The sequence below is a fragment of the Zerene cesonia genome, chromosome Z (genome assembly GCF_012273895.1).
Source record: "Zerene cesonia ecotype Mississippi chromosome Z, Zerene_cesonia_1.1, whole genome shotgun sequence".
Classification (NCBI taxonomy): domain Eukaryota; kingdom Metazoa; phylum Arthropoda; class Insecta; order Lepidoptera; family Pieridae; genus Zerene; species Zerene cesonia.
In genome coordinates this window covers 6,595,540-6,618,026 of record NC_052122.1, presented here as the reverse complement: position 1 = coordinate 6,618,026, position 22,487 = coordinate 6,595,540, and the positions used below count along the sequence as shown (strand labels likewise).

Genomic DNA, 22,487 nt, shown 5'->3' with positions numbered 1-22,487 from the left:
AAATAAGTATAATTACAAAAACTGATTTACTAATAAAAATAAAATAATGGAAAAGCTAACATTGACACATACAGTGCTAATATTTATTTTGCTAATTTATTAAAACTGATTATAATTTAGCTGTTTCCTTTTCTAGGCTTGCAATACATGTAAGGAAGAATACTTCAATCTACAATCAGATAATCCCGACGGTTGTACTAAATGTTATTGCTTTGGAAAAACAACCAGATGCAGCAGCTCTTACTTGTCCTGGAGAGAAGTATGATACACTTTTAATTATGTATTAATTCTGCAATTCTGCAATATGAAAAAAAAATGTGTCATCGTGAAATTTTATGAATAATTTGTAGATCAACGGCATGTCAGACTGGTACCTCGTGAACGTGGAAGCTAACCGAACCCTGAACATATTCCCTAACAGCGTGGCACCAACAGTTCTGAACGACTCCGTAATTGGAGCAGAACTAGTTAGCAATGAGGATGGCACGCAGAAAGTCGTCTATTTTGGGGCACCTGAATACTATCTAGGTATAAACTCCTTTGTTACTCTTTGTTGCATAATTCTCAAAGCTTAAGGATTTCATGTTCGTCTTTTTCTTCTTATTATTACTTCACACATTAACAATAATATCTTATACTCTTTCCTAGGTAAACGTCTCACCTCTTATGGCGGGTATCTAACATACTCTATCTTCTACACGAGTCGAGAGGACGGGCACGCTATCGCGGCTGCTGACGTCATCATCGGCGGCTCCAACGGCTACATTGTACACAATAGTGTTGAACAACCACCTTCTCTAGAAAACTGGCTCCACAGTGTCAGGATATCTGAAAACGAGTTTACCAACCTAGACGGATCAGCGGTTACCAGAGACCAGTTCATGAATGTGTTGGTCAATATCACTAGCATATATATAAGAGCTACGTATTGGCATGAGGCTATAACCACTAGGTAAGAAATTTATAGATGACATAATAGTTATAATAATTAAGTTAAGCGTACATTTATATGACTACCTATATACGAGTTACATTTTTTGGATTTTTGTTTTGTTTACATTAATCACATTATTTATCAAAATTCTTATTAATTTCTTAGTATAGAGCTAATTAACAAATATTTTACAGACTAATCGGTGTGACACTGGATATCGGTGTGGAAGAATATGGAGAGGGCAGCAGAAGAGCAGCATCCATAGAGGACTGTCAGTGTCCCAAAGCGTACCGAGGACTGTCATGCGAACAATGCGCTGAAGGATACTACCGCCTAAGTACTGGACCTCACGCGGGCTTTTGTGTTCCATGCCAGTGTCATGGCCACTCTAAGGAATGTGACGTCAATACTGGTATTTGCTTGGTTAGTATAATAAACAGTAGTTCTATTTAAAAAAAAACTCATAAAGAGAATTACCTATTATGTTACCTATTATGTTAATTACAATATATTTATAACAATTCAAATAAATTAAGGAATGTACGGACAACACAATGGGTGACCACTGCGAGCAATGTATCCCGGGTTATCACGGTGATGCTACAGTTGGAACTCCGCAAGACTGTCTTATTTGTGCCTGCCCAATGCCATATGTCTCAAATAAGTGAGTATCTACATACTTACTTAGCACTTTTTCGTATTAAATATAATCCAAATAAACTTTTTTTGGTAATTTAGCATGTTGAATACAATAGGGCTCATATTCTAAGGCTAGCATAGACTTATAAAACAGTTAGCAGGTTATAAAGTCATTAATAGCCAATAAATTATTTAAAAAATATATCTAATTAAATAACGTATTCCCTTAGCTTCGCTATTGGATGTGACTTAAGTGAAAATGGATCTCTCATATCGTGTGTATGCAAGCCTGGATATGGTGGTGCTCGCTGCGAATACTGTGCCGCTGGTTACTATGGCGTACCTGAGGATATTGGTAAATGTTAAATGTTTACTTCTCAAAATCCTTTGATTTGAATTTTATGTATTATCATGTAATAAATACTGGCCTCTTTAAGGTAATTTCAAAATCAATTTCCTTTCACATATTTTCTCTAGTTATTGATATAGCATTTTGATCGTTTTATAAGAATCCCATTCCCCGCCTGGATGAACATTGAAGAAAAGGTGAGGGTAGTACAAGATGGTGGAGTTCGTGTGCACATTCACCGAAATTAATTCTGTAGAATACAGGTAGGCATGCATCCTTTATAACCAGTTTCTCACTTTTCATGCAGGTGACTACTGCAAGCCGTGCAACTGCTCCGGCAATATCAACACGGATGACCCCAGCTCGTGCGACAGCATCACAGGCGACTGTCTCAAGTGCGTGAATAACACGGCCGGTGCTGCGTGCAACCTGTGCGCACCCGGCTTCTTCGGTGACGCTATCTTCTCTAAGAATTGTACTGGTTAGTGTGGGTTCCTATTTATGCATTATATAAGCTGCATAGGGGTTATTACAAGGGGTTACAGAGTGACTGTTTTAAAATATGTAAATGCTATACTATTATCAAACCTGTATATTTTCAAACTCTCTGAAGTGATATTCACAAATTTCAGAAATTATCTCGCAACTGAATTTCCATTGGGGGAAGGAAGCTTTAGAAACACTCTGAATCGAAAATTTCAAATAACAGCTACTAAATAGTAATTTATAACTTTGTAATATTTATATCTATGTGCATAAGAATCTGCCTAAGAATATAGGAACATAGTAGTGGATTATCACTCTTTGTCTATGAAGGAGTTCTTAAAACCTATTAAACAAAGATTATTTGAATGCAAACACAACACAACAACACTCACAGCGTGCGTTTGCGACGAGTTCGGCATGGAGCGCTGCGACCCGACAACGGGCACGTGTGTGTGCCGGCGCGGCGTGCAGGGCGAACGTTGCGACCACTGCGCGCCCGACCACTGGGGCCTCGCCACCGGCCGCGGCTGCGAGCCCTGCGCTTGCGCACTCGCCAGCACCGCCTCGCAGTGCGACGAGACCACGGGACAGTGCAAGTGAGTCGATGTTTTACACATTATAGGTAACTAGCTGCACCCCGCGGTTTCACGCGCTAATTCCGTTTCCCGTAGGAATATCTGGATAAAAAGTTGCCTCTATGTTTTTCCAGTTGTTCAGCTGTCTACGTACCAAATTGCAATCGGTTCAGTAGATTTTGCGTGAAAGAGCAACAAACACACACACACATCCTTACAAACATTCGTATTTATAATATTAGTAGGACGTTACAATAGAGTCGAGTCCTATGCTCAGTTTAGCACACGGGATATATATATATATATAATACCATAGATAAACCATAAAAAAGAATCAAAATGATGTAGTGCAATGCAACTTACAGTAAAGCAGTAGCTAAATTATTTTATTATATATAATAAAAATCCTACAAAATCAGGTCTCAAACGTGGTAAACTATCATATCATTAATTTATGTTTTATTTATTTTAGATGCGCTAAAGGAGTAACAGGAAAGCATTGCGATCAATGTGCGGCTGGTTATTGGAATTACACCAAGGATGGATGCGTTCGTAAGTATAGCTTTATTCATTCTGTGTCAAATAAGAATCATATAGAAGATAACAATATCATGTGACTTTTTTTACTCAATTTCCTATACTTTTTTTTCTGTCGAAGAAGATACTCTAAATGGTATGATGTGCTTTTCGTCCTAAGAAAAGATGTTCGTTTTACTTAGTTTTATATATAATAGTGTGAGTATGTAATTATGACGTCATTGCTCATATTCGTGGTGTCGAACCTAATACAATTGAAATTTGAACTAACCGAGACGGTTTTTGTCGTTGCTATGTTTTAAAAATTACTCTTAAAAATTCTATCGAGAATTTAGTTTAAATAAAAAAAATTCATCAGATTGCAACTGCAACACGGGTTACTCGGTGGGCTTCATGTGCAGCGCCACCGGCCAGTGTGAGTGTCTGCCCGGCGTCGTCGGTGAGAAGTGCGACCGCTGCCCAGAAAGGTTAGTTAAAAAAAATGTTCAAATATTATCATTTTACAAATCTGTTGCGTGGCTTTAAATCTAACCATACATAAAAACAGCGGAGGTCGACTTGGTTATATGATATGTAGATTTCATTTATACATCGGAACTCGCCCCTGATGCATAAACATTAATTTATACTATGTTATTAATATATTATTAATATTTACTAATATATACTAATATATATTGGAAAAGATCACTCTTAAGTGATCTTTCATCTTACTTAGTGCTGGTTTAATTTTTTATTTTGATCTGCTTCTGTATCTCCCAGCCTTTCTGAGAGTGAATGTAAAACATTATTATGTATTCAGATGGGTGCTCATACCTCAAGAAGGATGTTTGGAATGTGACTCTTGTACGGATGCACTCTTGACTTCTGTAGAAGACATGCGAGATTTATTGGCCAATGAAACTCTCGAATTTAAGGTAAATTCATCTGAACAACTACATATCTTTGATCTTATAAATACAATAATATGTAATGTTTAATAACATTGAAATTCCATCACAGGACAAAGCAGATTCATTCTTTACAACGCAACGCCTTAATTATATTTCGAATCAAACGGAGCAATTAAGACCAAGGCTAGCTGAATTGAAAAATGTTGATGTGGCCGAAGTTACATCGAGAGTTAAAGCGTTAGAGACTAGTGCCAAAAACCTCTTACGTTCCGTAAGTATTTTATTGAATATTTACAAAATTACACCTTTTCTATAAACTACTTTATGGTTGTGAATATATCTTAATTTCTTTCAATAAAAATAATATTTCCTTTCAATATTTTAAAAAACATTTCTAATTCGGCTTTTGGAGTATTTCAGTAATGTATGAAAAGCTAATGAAATTTAACTTCCAGGCGGAATTCGCGGCAACGGACAGTGACAAACAAATAACTAGAGCTGCTGACCTCGCGTCGGATGCTGATAATGTGATATCTGAAGTTCGGCAACATAGCGATAAGGCCAAGGAGTTGGTGGCGCATGTAGCGGAGCTTGCTACTGGCCTCGAGTTGAGTCAGCAACCCAAAGTAGATAGTGCGCTTACTGAAGCACGCCAAATTAAAGGCGACATTGCGGGTAAGAACAAACAAAATTCTTAACCAGACACAAAAAAAGAAACAATAAATAAAGTTGGTTTAAATCCAAATGAGTCTTAATTTATGGTTATTAGTTCAAAGCATCACGTGAAGTTAACCAAAAATTAGAGAAGTTTCCATTAAGTTATTAAAATGTTCCTATCCTTGAAGTACATGAGACTTAATGTATTGTATTGTCTTAAGTTAATGTAGCATTAAAAATTGCAGCCCATGCTTGCTCCATCGGCCTCAACGTTAGATTCAGCTATTACAAAACTTTCCGGGGCAACTTTAGATTCTGTGCAACAAAATGTTGAAACAATATGCAAAATTATATATTATTTCCTTCAATTAACTATATCGTACTTATTTTCTGTACTGGCATTTTTTCTACGGTGGATACCTAAACTTAATCTTTTTCCTTCACCAATTATATTTTTTCACTATCATGATTACATTAGTAGAATTCTAACTACATATTTTTCCTGCAGACAAAGATCTAAAACCGAAAGAAGAACAAGCGATAAGTGCTTTCTCCAATGCTACTGATCAAATTGAAAGAATGAACGTATTCGTTGAACCAGTGAATGATCAAGCTAAGGTAATAAAATAAATTTAAAACACTATTTGCTACTCTACTACATATTACTCGGTATTCATAAACAATAATAATCTTTCATACAGGAATTTGCAAAACTAGTCAACGCAACGAATGAGTTGAAGGAAAAATTGGATGAAATGTTGGAATACACAGATTTGGCACAACACACGGCATCGGAAGCAGAAAAATTGAATGAGAAAAACAAGTAACACATTACATATTAATATGATACATTACAACATAAATCTAATAATAATATTATTTAATTACTACATTAAATTTATTTCAGGCTTTCCAAATTTGGCAATAAAGTAATGTCAGTCACCAAATTGAATAGTGCTGCAATGAAGGACCTCATAGACGCCGCTATTGATATCAACAATGCAACTTATTACAATACAATTGCGAATGGAATTGTTCTTAACTTGACAGCAGTTTTAGAAGATTTGAACAACACCAACGAGATAATGGAAGATAATTTAGAATCAATCGGTGATGATTTGCCTGAACTCACGAATTTAACTGATGTAGCCTTAAGTCATGCGAGTGATTTAAGGAAAAGGGTGAGTTTATGCAATTCTTGCTCTTAGCTTTATTTTTGATGAATCCTTTAGTTGTTTTGGTTATTAAATCGTTCTTATTTAACACAAGAAAAACGCCCAATTTTTTTATCATCTTTTAAACGAAATGGCCCTGAATCTGATACTAAAAGGAACAGGACTAAACTGAATACATGCATTTCAGGCGGACAACCTTCGCGCTTTAGCCGAGAGAGAAAATAACAACACTCGCACGCAACATGCATACAGCGCCGCTTCTGCTTACTCTTCTATTGTTCAAGAGATAAGTGATGCTAAGAAAGCTGCAGATGAAGCAGGGGAAGCTATGGACACCGTTAATAATATTGTGAGTAAATATGACACATATACTACGAATACTATACTTGTTTTTCTGTTTATATAATTTGGTTCTAATCTTTTCACTTCCAAGCTACATTTCCTAAAATTCTATTTTCTCTCAGAACACTAACTTGAATGACCGAGTGGTGCCAGCGCGCGATCGTTCTCTGACTTTGTCAAAGAGCGCATCAGAAGCTCTTCTAATGGTTGAACAAATTTTGAGACCAAACCTGACACTGGCTGAGATGAAACTGAAGAATGCTACTGCAACACTGAGCTACGCTGACGATGAAGACCATGCGATACAACTGTAAGCATAGTATTATTATTTAATTTAGAGTTGTGAAGAATATTGGTACTGTATTGTATTAAAAGTATCTACAAATTTTTCAATATATTTTTTCAACAAAGAGTCTCTCAAATCGAAGGTTTTAACGTTGCTAATACATATCACTAGAAGTTATGTTTTAAAAAAAACTTAAAACGCATTACTTATAAATATGCATATGCAATGGAGATAGTCTAAAACGATGTCTATGGGTATTAGACTACCTCCATTGTAAATATACAACAACATTATTTAAGTATAATTTTTAATTTTATAGCATTGAAATGCTTCATAAATTTCTCAACATTATTCAATTCATAAACTTAATTACTTATGTAATAAACTTAGGGCCCTACCCAAAGCGCCGCACACGTCCTTAGAAGAAGAAGCAGACAAAGCAGACAGAGTGTCAGTGACTGTAGGATCGACGGTAAACATAATGTCGGCTCTAGGCAACGACCTCGCAGCCAGCAAGGAATGGGCGCAGACCTTACCTAAATTAGCTGACGATGCGCAAAAGATGTTGTTGAACGGACAAAATCTGGGTAAGCTGTTATCATGCTTTTGCGTATCACACATTACAAAAAATATATATAATAATAGTAAATGTATAATAATAATACTAAATTAATTTTCTCTTCAGTAAACGACATAGGAACAATGAATCCTAATATTGAGTCAACATACCGCACTGTTAAAATGCAACAAGAAAGTTTGGAAGATCGACGCAAAGAGGCTGATGAAAAGTTACAAAAGCTTCGAGAACTTATTGAACAGGTCAGCGTCAGGCGATTGGCGATTTTTATTTTTATAAATCTACTAAAATGACATAACATGAGCATCTTATTTAAAATATTCTCCCAATAAGATAATTATATAAATACTTCAATCATTTTACTTTTCTTTTTAAACATTTAAACTTATGATCTAGGCTCGCACAGTCGCAAACCGCATCCCTGTGGGAGTGACATTCGATCGCTGGTCCACGCTGCAGCCGCGGCTCCCTGACACCGTAGACGAGATGTCCACTTCCACTCACGTGTCTGCGTACTTCCGCACCAAGGAAAAGAACGGCTTCATACTTTACCTCGGCAACCCGAAGGACACTATGTTGAGACGTACTAAATCTGTGAGTATAAGATATGATATATTTAAAAAAATATGTATTCTTACATTATTGCAGTAACTTTTACAATATTAATACCCTTTAATATAGAGATATTAATGTAACTAATAAAAGATATTTTAGTCTTTTCAATAATATTATTTTATAAACTTAATGATAAACTACCACAAATATAATATAATATGTACTCAGGATGACTTCATGGTTGTCGGAGTTCAAAATGGATATCCTTATCTTGTTATGGACATCGGAGACAGTGCAGAATCTGGCAGAGAACCTGCTAGAATTGGTAGCGACAAATTTGTTGCAGACAATAGATGGTACCAAGTAATTGTGGATAGGTAAGTTCATTTTTTTCTTAAGTTATGAAGTTTCTTTATTCAGAATAGAATTTTGTAACATATTTGATTTTGTTATTAAATTCAGAGTTGGCCGTAATGTGAAACTGTCGATTCGGGAGAGCTTAGATAATGGTTCAGATAGCGTTCACGTGAAGGAAGCCGTACTTCCCGGACAACACACAATATTCAACCTCGACCGTCAGAAGTCCAAACTATATGTGGGAGGAGTTCCCTCAGATGCAAAATTGCAAGGAGTTAGTTTCCCAGCATTCGAAGGACAAATCGAGGAACTCATGATTGGAGATACACCCGTTGGTTTGTGGAACTTCCGCACTGCCGCCAACCTTAAGGGCGCTAGACAAAGGTACATTATAATATTAAATCTCTTTTATATAAGTGAGTAAAAGAACTCATTTTATAAACAAAAAAAAAACACATTTCTCTAAACAACATTTCTCTTCTTTCAATAAATTAAGTAAAAATTATTAGATGAGTTGAAGTTATTAATATTATATGTATATATAAAAAGAAAACTGAAGTTAACACTGATTTCAGGGACAAGTTAATAACATCCCAGTCCGGACCACAAGAGTATCGCTTCAACGGCAAGTCGCATGTGACAATGCCGGGCCGCGGCTACCTTGGTCCGCAGAAGAACCAGGTGTTCTTGTTCTTCAGAACTTATGCTCCGGACGGACTTATCTACCTCGTTGGAGAAAACAAGCACTTCTTCTCGCTACAGATGCAAGACGGACGGGTTTACTTGCAAGTATGGAACCTTTCCTGGAATTAAAATATAGCTTAATTAGAACTCAATATTATGTACAAATGACTCAAATAAATTTTAAATAACTGTGTAATTCACAAATTAATTGATTGGTCATATTTTTATCTCTGCATAGATGTAACTAAAATTCAACTTAATGGTTAAAGGTATCACTCGGAAATACTGACGACATGGTAATACTCGGAACCACAAAGACGTACAACGACGGTAAATGGCACAGACTGGACGCTGCGAGATACTTCAGCTCATGTTCCCTAAAAGTTGATAACGAGATCCTAAAGATGGCGTCAACATCAGAAGTTAAAGAAATTCCAGCGCTGGATACAATGAACTTTGGTGGAAATAATAAGGGAATAATACAAGTAACGGACAAAGGCTTCGACGGTTGCATCAGACAAATCAGTATTGATGGAATTAACATTGATTTAAGTGACAACGTGGAGTCCGTCGGTATTGCATATGGATGTCAGGTTAATATTTATATCGTTATTATAATTTTACTGAAATCTTAAAATACGTTAAATTATCAACCGCTATATTTTGGAATTACTGAACCAATAATAATTTTTTATTATATTACATCTAAATCGTAATAAACTGCAATTTTACTAGAGATTTAACTTTTCCTATGTATGTCCAGTTCGCGTCATTGGTGTCACTATCCGACGAGGACAGTTTCCTCCGCTTCGTTGACATCACCACCGAGAACTTGCAGCTCACACTCAAGTTCAAGACATCGAGTCCCGACGGTCTTCTCTTCCTCTACTTGAGTCGAACGCAGACTAATACAATGCCTGATAGCATATCCTTGTCACTAATCAAAGGTAAACCCTTTTCAAATATTTAGTAAAACCTTTACAAATATTTAGATTACGTTTGGCTTCTTAAAGGTATACCAGTGAAATAGTATCCTAAAATGAAAAAAAAAATTAGTCGTTCTTGGGTTATAAAAGGTGCAAGTAAACACGACGGTTAAATGGTAATGTAATATATAAAAAGATGTAATGTTTAAATATCAACATCCGCACTTTCAAAATACTACCGTTGGTCAACTACTTATAACTACATTATAACTACAGGAAGTCTAGTACTAATGAGTCAACGCGAGCGCCTCGACACTGGTATCAGCACGTATAACGACTCGCAGTGGCACGTCGTCACCGTTACGCACAGCAACAAGGCGTTGCGGCTGGTAGTGGACGATTTCGACTATTTCAGGTAACTTTATTAGATACTTTCTGTCTCTTTTCGTTTATACAGTTTATAATCAATAATAGCCAAACTTTATCAAACATTTCTAGAGTAAAAAATTCAATTTCAAAATAAAAAATTAGGTGCTATGTTGATAGAACGTTTTTTGTCTATATATAATATCTAATAGAAATAATGTCTTACGAAAAGTTGATGAATTTGATGAGCAATATCTGCCGACTTATAAAACTCGAGATCTGGAACATTTAATTAATAACAACAAAAGCATCTATTGACAACATTACAAAAATATCACATCATAAAGAGATACATATAAAATAACAAAATAACACACAATACACATTAGGAGTGAAAATACATATGGGAATACAGTCCTCTTATCTTTATAAATATTGCAGCACGGACACAGCTCCAGCGCCACTGCACATTCTGGACGGCGTGCTGTTCATGGGCGGCGTGCAGCCGGGCTACGTGGTAGGCGGCAAGGTGGGGTCCAAGCAGTCGTTCCGGGGCTGCATCGCGGATGCCACGCTCAACGGCCGCGTGCTCAACCTGCTCGAGCCTTTCACCAACCATAGCGTCACTTTTGGTCGCTGCGGCACCACCACAACCACGGGCGGCGTACCGCCAGGTAAACCACATGCTTTACTCTTGGATCTGTTTCATAATATTAAAATACAGATAGAAAATACGTTTTCAATAATATATTCTGTGTGTATGGTTAAACAAGAAACAAAAACCAAAAATTATAATTAGTAGGGTAAAGGAAATGTATATTAATAAAATATTTTTTTTAAAAGACTAATAATTCTTAAATATTCAGACCAATCAGCATGGCCAACGCCACACAGAGAGGACGTGTTGCCAACACCTACGCTTACTGCTGTGCAGAGTGTACCAGATGAGACCGGAAGCGTAACAGATAAGGGTATTTATTGTTTACTTTTTTGCAAGAATAAGACAAATAACAAATCTATATTACAATTATATGTATTATAATAAAAATTTTCTTTAACTAAGGTCCTGCACCCGAACCCGAAGAGACCACAACATCAACAACAACACCCTCACCACCGCCCACCACAACACGAGCACCAATCACTAGTGCACCACCCACCACCAGAAGGCCACAACCTAAACCAGAAACTGGTTGTGCTTTGGCTTATGATACACAGTATCATATTGGTGACCCGCAGGAGGGGTATAGATTCGGTATGTATATCTTTGTAATACCGTTGCATATTGTCCTTAAGTGCCTTAGTTTACACAAATAAAATTTATTCGCTGACTCAACGCAGCTAAATGAATTTTCACTTTCACTACTCTATTTTCTTTACTCCTTTACTAACAATGAAACGTTTCCACTGTTAAGGTACCCGCAACGACAGTCGCATAGAGTACGGCAAGCTGCCGGGCCGGCAGCTGGAAGGCTTCGATCTCACCATCACGTTCCGCACGTTCGACCGCCACGGTGGGCTCATCTTCTACGCGCACGCCGACCGCGCACCAAATCAATTCCTCGCCCTATATATGCGGGATGCTAAGGTAATGTTGAGGTGCAATGGAAAAGGGGGATGACATAACGACTTTTCAATTTTTCTCAGAGTCGAGCACGCTTCGGCAAGAATTGAGTCAGCTCGCACCGGGAAGCATTTGAATATTTTTAATTATGTTTAACAAGTTATTTACTACGTCACAAAAGCTACAAATCCACTCATTGAAGCTGTTTAGAATTTCAAATAATGATAATCACTACCTATTAAATATGTTATAAGTAATCCTAATTTATTAAATATGAACAAATCCGACCACAATATTCACACACAATTTCATAAAAGCGCATGTTATAAGCTAAACAAACTATTACAGCTGCACTTTGCATTCAACTGTGGTGGTGAGACAGCATACGTGTCGTCCAGCCGCCAGTACAATGGCACTGAGTGGCACACGGTGACGCTCGTGCGCGCCGGCGGGCACGGCAAGCTAACTGTGGATGCAGACCACGTGGGCGAGACGAGCGTCGCCTGCGCCGCGCCCGCACTTCTCACCCCGCCCTACTACTATGGCGGCCTCGCCAACCTCACTTCTGACATTGAGCGGAACTTGGAGGTTAGTTGGACAAAGTGATATATAATGCTCACCTCTTCATGCCATACCAACGGACTTCCATGTAGTTTTAAAAATTAAAGTAATAAATTATTTGTATTAACTATTAAGCAATATTCTATCAACATATTTATTAATCCTGTAATCCTGTTGTAGGACTTCTACCAGCCGTTCAAGGGTTGTCTGAAAGGACTCATGATGAACGGTCAGTACGTGACCGACATCCGAGTGCGAGTCAACTCCCTCCGCTGCACTGATAACGTTGAGGATGGCGTCTATTTCGGACCATCCAATAATGCCCACAGCAACTATTTGAAGGTAATAATATAATCCATATAAACTAATATTGCTTAGAAGAAATGTGAAATAAATATTTTATACAATAAGTTTGTAGCTAACGGATATCATCCATCAATCCTAAGGTTTAACATTTTTATAAAGCACTTAAATATAAACTACGTATTTCCAGTTAATGGAGAACTTCAAGGTCGGCTATGAAATCTCGATATCAATGGAGGTAAAGCCACGCAACTCCACCGGGCTGCTGCTCAGCGTGCACGGCAAGAGGGACTTTATGATCATAGAACTATTGGAGAACGAAGTCGTGGCTAACGTTGAGAACGGCAAGGGACCGTTCCACGCTAGCTACAAGTTGGGCGACAAGTTCTCGTTGTGTGATGGCAACTGGCATAGAATCAATGGTTAGTAGTCGATTTATTTAATAGAATTAATCTTGGAACGCCTATTTAAAATCTGGGTACGCCCATGTTTTTAAATATTGTATTTAAAAAAAATGTAAAATGTAAAAATAACTTGTGAACAATTTAAACCCTCAGCGGTGAAGTCCCGCCACGTGGTGTCGGTGGGCGTGGACGGGCACCTATCGGACGCGGGGCTCGGGCAGTCCGGCTCAACAGATACGCGGTCCGCACTATACGTGGGTGGGCACGAGCGGCTCGTGTCCAAAGTGCGCGGCGTGCGCTCGCGCCGCGGTTTCACCGGCTGCGTGCGCAACATCGTCATCAACGACATGCCCGTGCACATCCCTCTCACTGCCGCCAAGCGCAACACGCACATCGGCGTCTGCCCCAACGACTAACACGCACACACACATGCACATGTAACGTCTAATGATCTATAACATTAATCCGATGAGCGTAGTTTGTATGTACCACAAAATTACAGCATCTATACACAATACACACTATAAAATTTCTTTTTCGTCGAATCGACAACATAGAGGATGTTTCTTTTTGAATACGTGTCGGATACTATTCTCATTTACTTATGTAATCTTTTACAATCCACTGCAGCCTTCATAACAATCTTTAAATGTCAATATAAAATTACTTTCAATTGTGAAAATTGTAACATAACTCTTCAATTATAATCGTCATTAATTATATATTTCTTGTAAATTATCAATCCATTTTAAATACCAAAGAATACGTTATTTTAAACTATGTTTCTGTAACTAACTACCGACCGTCACCTTCTGTATTAGTATATAGTTCTGTATACTTCTCAATAAATTAATTACATGATGTTGGTGGTATCGTTTTCAGTAAAACCCATTCCTGTTCAGTAAAACCCAAACTTAATGCTTGAGCTGACGTATACTATTGTGTTATCTGTAATACTTTCTACTTAGCTTGTATGGAGGATAGAGGCAAAGAAAGTGATATCATATGGTAAAAAATTGAAAAGTATCCAGCCGTAAGCTATAAATAACAGTTGTAAAACCTTCCACCTTCCGGCGCTAGTGTCTTTAAATTACAGGAAAAAATACTTTAAATTACAGGGTATGGTATGAATGTAGCAATTGCATACGCCGAATTGAAATACGCCGAGTTGAAAATATTAATATTATTGTCGACTAAAGTAGTTACCTATTTATTGAAAATGTCAACTACTGGCGGAGTACAAAATAATGTAGTAAATATAATCTTAAAGAGTTATTATGACAAAACGTTTAGCAATAGATAGTAATTTTATTTCCTGAACTGTAATTAGTACGTTTATTGATTTTTTAAGTTCCTTTATAGTAAACCTGGTGCTAATGTGGCGCCACCGTAATTTAATGCATTTTAACGGACACTTTCATGTATACTGATAGAGAATTCCTTACCTCTACCCTCCATAATAGCTTGTATAGCGTGAATAACGAAGAGCACTCGCACCTCCAAAAAGATTATTTTATCTGCCTAAATTATATTTGCAAAATTACACTAAATTTAAAACTATTTGCGTCGAGGTTTTAAATACAAGCAAATTCTTATTATATATCATAATATATTACAATATATTTTATTATGTTTTTTCATCAGTAGACCATCGTACAAAATCCTTGTCATTCCGACTTCATCCATTTCTTGATCACTTACCACCTGTCTTTAATCCGTCAAACTTCTTTCTAACGATTTGCCTAGCCTCAATTCTTTCAGCTACAAAAATTAATGAACTGTAATACATTTTAGCAGCAGTCTGTTGACGTACCGCTAGTTACCTAATTAATCACATTGTTAGTCTTGTACAGTAAGACTAAACACTGACACTTACAGTACAAGACACAACACTAAGTACTTAACACTGCTCATGATACCTTTACGACTGTTCGAGAGCGCGTCAAGATGTGAGTTTCAATAATTTCTTAAGTTGGCAATCTATGTGCAGAAGCGCAAGGCTTCTCCATCGATACTTGTAGATATCCCAAGCATACGAAGTGCCAGAACGAAATTATAGTATATTATATTTCAAACTTAGCGTGTAAATAACGTAAACTGTGTATATTCTTTATTCCTCATATTCTCATCCTCTCATATTCTATCAGCGCTATCAACTACCCCATAGTGAGTAACCGCTTCTTTTTTAGAATGTCGATTATTAATTGTCATAGCGGGCAACTGAGCTGGTGGTTCGCCTGATGGTAAACGATCACCACCGCCCATGAACATTCGCAAAGGCTCAGACCTCTGAGAATGCACTGCCCGCTTTTAAGGGATAAGGAAAGAATTGATGACTGGAAAGAGGGAATGTACTGGGAAGGGCTAGGAAAAGGAAACAGGCCTCCCATCACTCACCGTACGAAACACAATAGCAAGATATTATTTTACGCCGGTTTTCTGTGGGGGTACTTCCCCGGTGCTAGCCCAATTCGTGCAGAAGCATGCTCAGTTCCCACTAGAAGAAGAATATAAAACTAAAGAATTAATGAGAAACAAATTTATTTATTCTCTAACCACACAAACACAAATAATTGTCTATTGGTATATCAATTACAAGTTTTATTTTACAACTTATGCAAAACCTCCAAATACATTAGAAATTAAAATCTTTGCACAAAACGTAATCTTTGATGTATTCTTTACTAAATCTAAGTAATATGTAAATTGAAAATGCGTTTGTTAATTAATTAAATTTATATATGCAAAGATATGATACTATTTACAGGGTAAACAAAGGTTTTCATTTATTAGATGAAGCCCAGATTAAGATATAATATCATAATAAAAGGCTTCTTAACAAAAACTTTACAATAATATATCTAATATGACCATGCATACTTAATATTCAAATTGATTTAGAAATTAAATATCATGTCAAACTAACTTAAAAATAATCTTGTCTATACATTCAAGTGTTGAACACACTTAATCACATTCTAACTATTAATATGATCATCAAATCTTATACCTTTAAACGAGCAATTCTTGTATATATATATATATATATATATATAAATATAATTGGGATCTCGGAATCGGCTCCAACGATTTTCATGAAATTTAGTATACAGGGGTTTTCGAGGGCGATAAATCGATCTAGCTAGGAATTTTTTTTAGAAAATGTCATATTCGTGTTTTATTCGTGTTTTTTTTTCCCCTGACATCTATTGGTGAATAGTAATACTATTTTGCTTCGTAGACAGCTGGACAACTGAAATAATGTCATATTCGTGTTTTATTCGTGTTTTTTTTTCCTGACATCTATTGGTGAATAATAATACTATTCGCTTCGTAGAAAGCTGGACAACTGAAATAACACAGGCACTTTTTATACCGATATTCCTACGGGATACGGACTTACGCGGTTTCAACCGCGGGTCACAGCTAGTAATAGATTTATAAAGTAACTTGATTAAGTCGTATAACATTTACCTATACAACAATTTCTTACATTTAAATTGCTTAATATAAAACAAAACTATTTATGCAGAAACTGTGGTAGATACAACGTCATATCCTGATAGACACCGTATCTAGGGTGGATACTTGTAGACACTACGCTCCCAACTTTGTTTATTTTCGATTTATATGAATTGAACTTGATCCGTAAATATTATTACAAAAATAAATCTCACTAGAATGAAATTTGTTTCTTCTCAACTCGACCAATGCAGGTTCGCTGCATGCATAGACTTTACAAAAAAAATATTTTGGAAGATTTCGGTTATCTTCATGAACCCTCCTAAAGCAGAACTTTTTGCTAGTTATATGACATATTTTTACTTAAAACATTAAAAGAAGAATACTGACTTAGTTTCTTTCCTTGCCAATTTTTTAAATTATATGAGCGCTTAGTGCATGGAATCATCACTAGTTCTGATTTATGTCAAATGAAATTAAAACTTCTATTAAGCACTATTGAGCATTGTCCCCACGCCGCGATCTCTTCAGTGTGTTAACTGAAATGTTTATGGAAGAAGTTATTGTATTGGGTGTCTATAGGTTATGATAACGTCGATGAGCGCTTACGAACGGTATTATTAATTAATAATCTATGAAAATGTATTCACTAATTCAAAAGACACTACATAACAAAATTGAATTTGATACCTATTGGTTCAATTTAAAAGCAAATATGTGGCAAAAAAAAAATTCAACATAATATTGTTGAGGATAATATTTACATGTATAACATAAAATATTTGTGAATTAATTTGATTTTAAATTTTAAAGATCAACCACAGATAGCACAGAGAGAGAAACCAAAGAAAGTTAAGTATGTATAATAGATATTAGTAGCTCTAAATTTGAATTAGCTGTAGGTGAATCCTCCAATCTCCAAGTAAATAACAATAACATATAAAACTATAAATATAAAAATACACTTATATCACTAATGTTGACTCTCTACTATAAGCATAATGGATTGGTGCTGAGACCCATCTGCGTGCAAAGCAGGAGCGTGGCGGAGGCATTCTATCTGATGTGCAGCCCAGTCTTTTTTCTGGCACCAAGTAGAACAGTATGGAGTTCTACGGCAAAGGGAGCATTCCGCCGAGGCGTCGCGGTTGCAATTTGCACACTGAAAGATAAATAATTATTAGTCATCACCATTACCATTGTATTATTTGTCTACCCTCAGGAAAGCTTTTGCTTTCTTCTCAACAAATAATTAATACATAATTTAGACTTTTACAAGTATTCATACTGTTTGATTTCTGATAATGTGATGAGGTAAAAATTAATAAGTTCCAATACGCACAGTGGCTGCTGTAGATATATTAAAACATGTTTTTTCAATCAGATTACATGAAATTAGCTACAGGTTGAGCTCAGTTTTTATTAATCAAATAAGTATTTTATTAATTTAGAAGACAAAATGGGAGAGTTATGAGATAGTATTTAAATATATTTTTACCACTTTATTCTCCTCATCCTCAGCATTATGTAAGGACACTTGATCAGCTTCCACTTGAGCTGGCACATTGGCAGTAAGTAACGCAGAAGCTCGCTCTTGTTCCAACCGCTCCAAAAATCTACTAGTTATAGCTTTAATATTCTCTTTACATTGATTTAATTCTGAATAAATCTTCATAACTGCCTCAGATAGTTCTTCCATCTTTCTCTCTACTGGCACCAATTCTTGCACATCTAGAATTAAAAACCAAATACATTTTTATGACTGTTGACTGATGTTTTATGTTTCTCCAGATAAACAATAACACATTTTGAAAATTTATTATGTCTAAGTTTTAGTGAATTTGGATTATTTTTGTTGTAATAGAAAGTGGGAAAAAATTGGAGTGGACCAGCAATATCAAAAATCTCCCAGGTAACTGTTTATATGAATGCTTTATTTTAACAAACACACTAAGCAGGAACATAATATTTAGAGAATAGAGATATCTAAAATAAATTCAACTTCATGCATATTGAAAGAGCGTATAGCGACTGACAATAATATTCATACATAATGCGGGTAATGTTTAGTTTGTAACTGCAAACTGCAGAACATATCCAGTGTGCTAAATACTAATCCTGCACAACTAATATAGAATGACATGATTTACATAAATAAAATGAAGGTGAAATATCTTCTTTAGAATAAAATACAGGATATTAATAAACAGTCAAAAGGTGAATTTTCTTGGTATATTATTCTCGAGGGCATGAATTTAGATTATGTGAAAAACAAACTGTATTTTATTTTAAGATTTCATAAAATAGGTATGTTTTAAGTTCTTTTATTGTTTTTCTTCTGGTATTCTCTTCGACAATTTACAGCAGTCATTGTTAAGTGATTGGCAAACTAATTGATTTTTATAGTGAATGTTATTTCGCTTATACATTTTTTTTAATATATTACTATTACTCTAAAATATTATATGGTACCATGTTTTTTATATACTGTGCATATAAATTAGTTGTAGCCATAGATTAGTCGATGGATAAAATTGAAGAATTATAGAAAAAACTCAAATAGTGAACAACATTTTGGAAAATGTTGACAGGAAAAGTACCTTTTTTGTCATAAGAGATTACCAATGTTTGGTGCTGTAATATGCTATACACTGAAGTACCTATATTTTTAACTACCTATTATCCGCGGTGTCACTCACGTGGTTCCAGGTAATAAGTAGCCTATGTACTAATCTGAACTCTAATCTCTATACCAAATTTCATACAGATACAATAAACTGTTTTCATGTGAAAAAGTGACAATATCATATTTACCAAAACATTACTGCAAGGAGGTTAAGAAAAAAATATCTTGTCTTGTTGATGGGTTAAAAACATAATTTATTTCATTATGTATTATTATTTATTAAGATGATGAAAAAACACTTTTCAAATTAAGATAAAAAAATATCATATCCCATAATGCTTGAGTACTAAACTATAATAGAATTAGAAGAAAATGGCCATTGATTGCAGCCGCCACGCATCTCTTGCAAATTTTAAGGGTCTGAAACCTTTTCAGCTTTTGCTTAGCTTATCCCACCATTTTTACAACATGGCAACACATATTGCACCATTTTTATATAAAACAATATATTTATCGTTGCCTCAATGTCAAAAACAATATACCTACTCTCCGTATTTTGTTTTCACACTTGAGTGTGTCAAGAAGAAGTGCTTGTGCTTTCAGTTCCTACTTAGTGATGAGATTATACATTTATTTTTAAATATCATAATAACTATGATGTAGTTTGTCATACTTATATAATACTACCATTCTGCCATGGCTTCAACCACAGTTGTGTTGAAGCCATGGCACCCCTGTTCCAGTGGGATATCTAGATAAAAACCATGCTAGACTATTGGGTCTCAAACTATCTCTGTACCAAACCACATCTAAATCAATTTAGTGGTTAAGGCATGAAGACTGATGAAGGCACGAGACAGAGAAACAAACAGTTTCTCATTTATAATGTTAATAGGGATTCACCTACCTAATTCCTTTAGAATTGGTTCAGTTATTGCAGCTAAAGGAACAGAAAAGCAAATTTGAGTACATGTTTAATTTCAATATTCATTAACACATTTAATGTCCCGTTTAAATTTTTTGATAGAATTGGCTTATGGTCTAACTTGGTTTGAAAATTTTTTTTAAATGTAACTGTTATTTCTTCAATTATAAAACATAATATTTATCTTACATGCATTACTATCTTGAGGGGGTCCAGCAGTTGCTAGCAAGTGATAATTAGTAGTGTTGTCTAGTCCCTCGGTTATTGCTTGCCATGCTTCTTTAGAATTACTGTTATTGTTGGTTCGGTGAATATTATCCACTTCTGGCTCACTCATTACATCTTCATGTTTTACTTTAACATTCTTTGGTTCAGCTACACTGTCTACATATTTAGAAAACATGTTAAAATTTCATTGAAATTTAAAACTGACAGAAACTGGTGACAAATTTTATCAAATATATTACCTTCTCCATCAGTGTTTGACCTCTTCTTCCTTTTATATGGAACAAATAATCTGACTGGACCAGTTGCTACAATTAATAAAAATGACTATTTATTTACTTAAATGTTGGGGTAACACAAACAAACTGAAGTGATAAAATTATTTTAAATTGATTGTGAAGCAACATTAATTTTTAAGCAATACTAATAAATGTATAAATGTAGAACTAACAAGGATCACCTGACGGGTCATCACAGCATGCACTGCAAGTACAGCTTGTAGCATGAGGTTTTAATATGCCTTCCTCAATTAATGCTTGAATACTTCTTCCTCCAAATCGAATGGATCTCTTCCAGTCTTTACTCGAAGCACGTCCACAGAATGCTTCAAATTCACTTGGCGTATACCACGACGAGCCATGCTTTATGCATTTTCCGCGTCCACCAGAACCTAATTTATTTTTATGCAATTCCGCTGAGGTGTTTTTACATCTTATCGGTAATATAGGCATGTTGGCGGTTTCTGTCCATGACCGACTACTGGAAGGGGATGACCTTGAGCTGGGTTCTTGATCTTTTAGGTCCTCGAGTGGAGGCGAAGGTGGATTCTGTATAACTATATGTGTAGCCTTAATATCGTCTGCAAGGGTACTAGTACTCGAGATAAATCCATTATCTACACACAGCATTGGTTTGAATTGCGGTAGTTGATCTGATGTAATAACATTGAAGGTAGCACCTGCCACGAGGGTACCGACTGGCAACGATACGGGAACCGTAATAAATCCATTTGAATCACTGCAAATCCGTGCTGATTTAATTCCACTTGTAGTCGCCACTGACACGGTTTCACTATTTGAACGATCGTTGTCGTGCTCGGATGATCTCGACATGGATTCGGCTTTGCTCACTTCGGATATGTCCGCCATAACGACGTTGTCCGAACTACTAAATTCTTAGATTCTGTCATTAATAAACACAAAATCTTTATTCCCGTCGATGAAGGTATGGGATAATATATAACAACGCTCGTCCAACACAAATAATAAGGTCAATGTAGATAATATCCTTCCTGAGTCATCACTCACGATCCGCCATTAAAAATAAGATTCTTCAGTTATGGCTCTTGCTTGTGTGGCGGGAAGTTTAAATCACCATTATATTGTATAATATACATAGTAAGCTTCTTGTTACCGCTATAAATTATAATGAATTAAAGTCAACGAAATGTGATAATATTTGATCGCGATGTCCAATGATATTTTTACCATTATTCATAACCAGATGCACGATAAATATTTATTTAGGATAACACTAAATGAGCATGTTTTACGAGAAAAAACTAAAAATACATTGTATGAACAGGTAACATGCGATTATAGGATGAGTAGTTTAGCGGGCTAGGGGCCAATTGCCATAATATACTACATGGGTTAACGCATATAGCAGCCAAGTAAAGAGAGATAAACTATAAATCAGTGTTTATGGAAAGTACCCGAATAGGTATGTATGATTTTAGTTGAAGAAAACTAAAGTAACTGGATTGTAATCTCACCAAAAATTGTTTTTATATCACTTTACATTAGTTTTTTTTAGTGAAACTAGATATGAATAATCTTTTTATGACAGACATTAAATTATTTTAAACATTCACGAATACGCAAAAAGTGTTTTTAAACTACTGCTAATTTGAAAAATGAAATCAAGCAATCTGATAATTTGGTCATAGATGACTGACAATGTTATGACTTTCTATTTTTTTATATCGGCGAAAAAATATTGAAATAGCCCTATGTGTTTACAAATTTACTTTGATTAATTGTATCTGTTCATTTTTGGGTAAAAAATTTATACATATTA

General features: G+C 35.6%; 2 protein-coding genes across 3 annotated transcripts in view; one reads left to right on the top strand and one right to left on the bottom strand.

The window, feature by feature from the left end:
* The window catches only part of LOC119835430 (laminin subunit alpha), a 30,305-nt gene extending 16,272 nt beyond the window's left edge, over positions 1–14,033 (top strand). The window contains exons 28-62 of the mRNA XM_038360225.1: positions 137–259; positions 351–528; positions 649–952; positions 1,129–1,357; positions 1,471–1,598; positions 1,804–1,928; positions 2,230–2,403; positions 2,803–3,004; positions 3,456–3,535; positions 3,879–3,987; positions 4,323–4,437; positions 4,523–4,684; positions 4,869–5,088; positions 5,579–5,688; positions 5,772–5,893; positions 5,978–6,251; positions 6,433–6,594; positions 6,710–6,897; positions 7,264–7,460; positions 7,559–7,692; positions 7,847–8,044; positions 8,234–8,382; positions 8,468–8,746; positions 8,938–9,151; positions 9,316–9,639; positions 9,810–9,993; positions 10,249–10,387; positions 10,780–11,012; positions 11,205–11,309; positions 11,402–11,593; positions 11,754–11,926; positions 12,251–12,490; positions 12,644–12,805; positions 12,957–13,188; positions 13,324–14,033. Of these exons, the coding sequence (XP_038216153.1) occupies positions 137–259; positions 351–528; positions 649–952; positions 1,129–1,357; positions 1,471–1,598; positions 1,804–1,928; positions 2,230–2,403; positions 2,803–3,004; positions 3,456–3,535; positions 3,879–3,987; positions 4,323–4,437; positions 4,523–4,684; positions 4,869–5,088; positions 5,579–5,688; positions 5,772–5,893; positions 5,978–6,251; positions 6,433–6,594; positions 6,710–6,897; positions 7,264–7,460; positions 7,559–7,692; positions 7,847–8,044; positions 8,234–8,382; positions 8,468–8,746; positions 8,938–9,151; positions 9,316–9,639; positions 9,810–9,993; positions 10,249–10,387; positions 10,780–11,012; positions 11,205–11,309; positions 11,402–11,593; positions 11,754–11,926; positions 12,251–12,490; positions 12,644–12,805; positions 12,957–13,188; positions 13,324–13,586 (6,423 nt within the window). The 3' untranslated portion in view covers positions 13,587–14,033. The remainder of the gene's footprint in view (positions 1–136; positions 260–350; positions 529–648; positions 953–1,128; positions 1,358–1,470; positions 1,599–1,803; positions 1,929–2,229; positions 2,404–2,802; positions 3,005–3,455; positions 3,536–3,878; positions 3,988–4,322; positions 4,438–4,522; positions 4,685–4,868; positions 5,089–5,578; positions 5,689–5,771; positions 5,894–5,977; positions 6,252–6,432; positions 6,595–6,709; positions 6,898–7,263; positions 7,461–7,558; positions 7,693–7,846; positions 8,045–8,233; positions 8,383–8,467; positions 8,747–8,937; positions 9,152–9,315; positions 9,640–9,809; positions 9,994–10,248; positions 10,388–10,779; positions 11,013–11,204; positions 11,310–11,401; positions 11,594–11,753; positions 11,927–12,250; positions 12,491–12,643; positions 12,806–12,956; positions 13,189–13,323) is intronic.
* A 2,573-nt stretch (positions 14,034–16,606) lies between these two features.
* Positions 16,607–21,782, bottom strand: LOC119835618 (deformed epidermal autoregulatory factor 1). Of its 2 annotated transcripts, none has more exons than XM_038360552.1 (5): positions 20,869–21,782; positions 20,651–20,716; positions 20,373–20,567; positions 18,131–18,363; positions 16,607–17,794 (listed from the first exon to the last, which is right to left on the bottom strand). In XM_038360552.1, the coding sequence occupies exons 1-5, from the start codon at positions 21,554–21,556 to the stop codon at positions 17,606–17,608; spliced, it is 1,371 nt and encodes a 456-aa protein (XP_038216480.1). In that variant the 5' UTR covers positions 21,557–21,782; the 3' UTR covers positions 16,607–17,605. The 2 variants fall into 2 exon arrangements, with proteins under 2 accessions (XP_038216480.1, XP_038216479.1); XM_038360551.1 differs by having other exon boundaries at positions 20,860–21,780.
* Between the last annotated feature and the right edge of the window lie 705 nt (positions 21,783–22,487).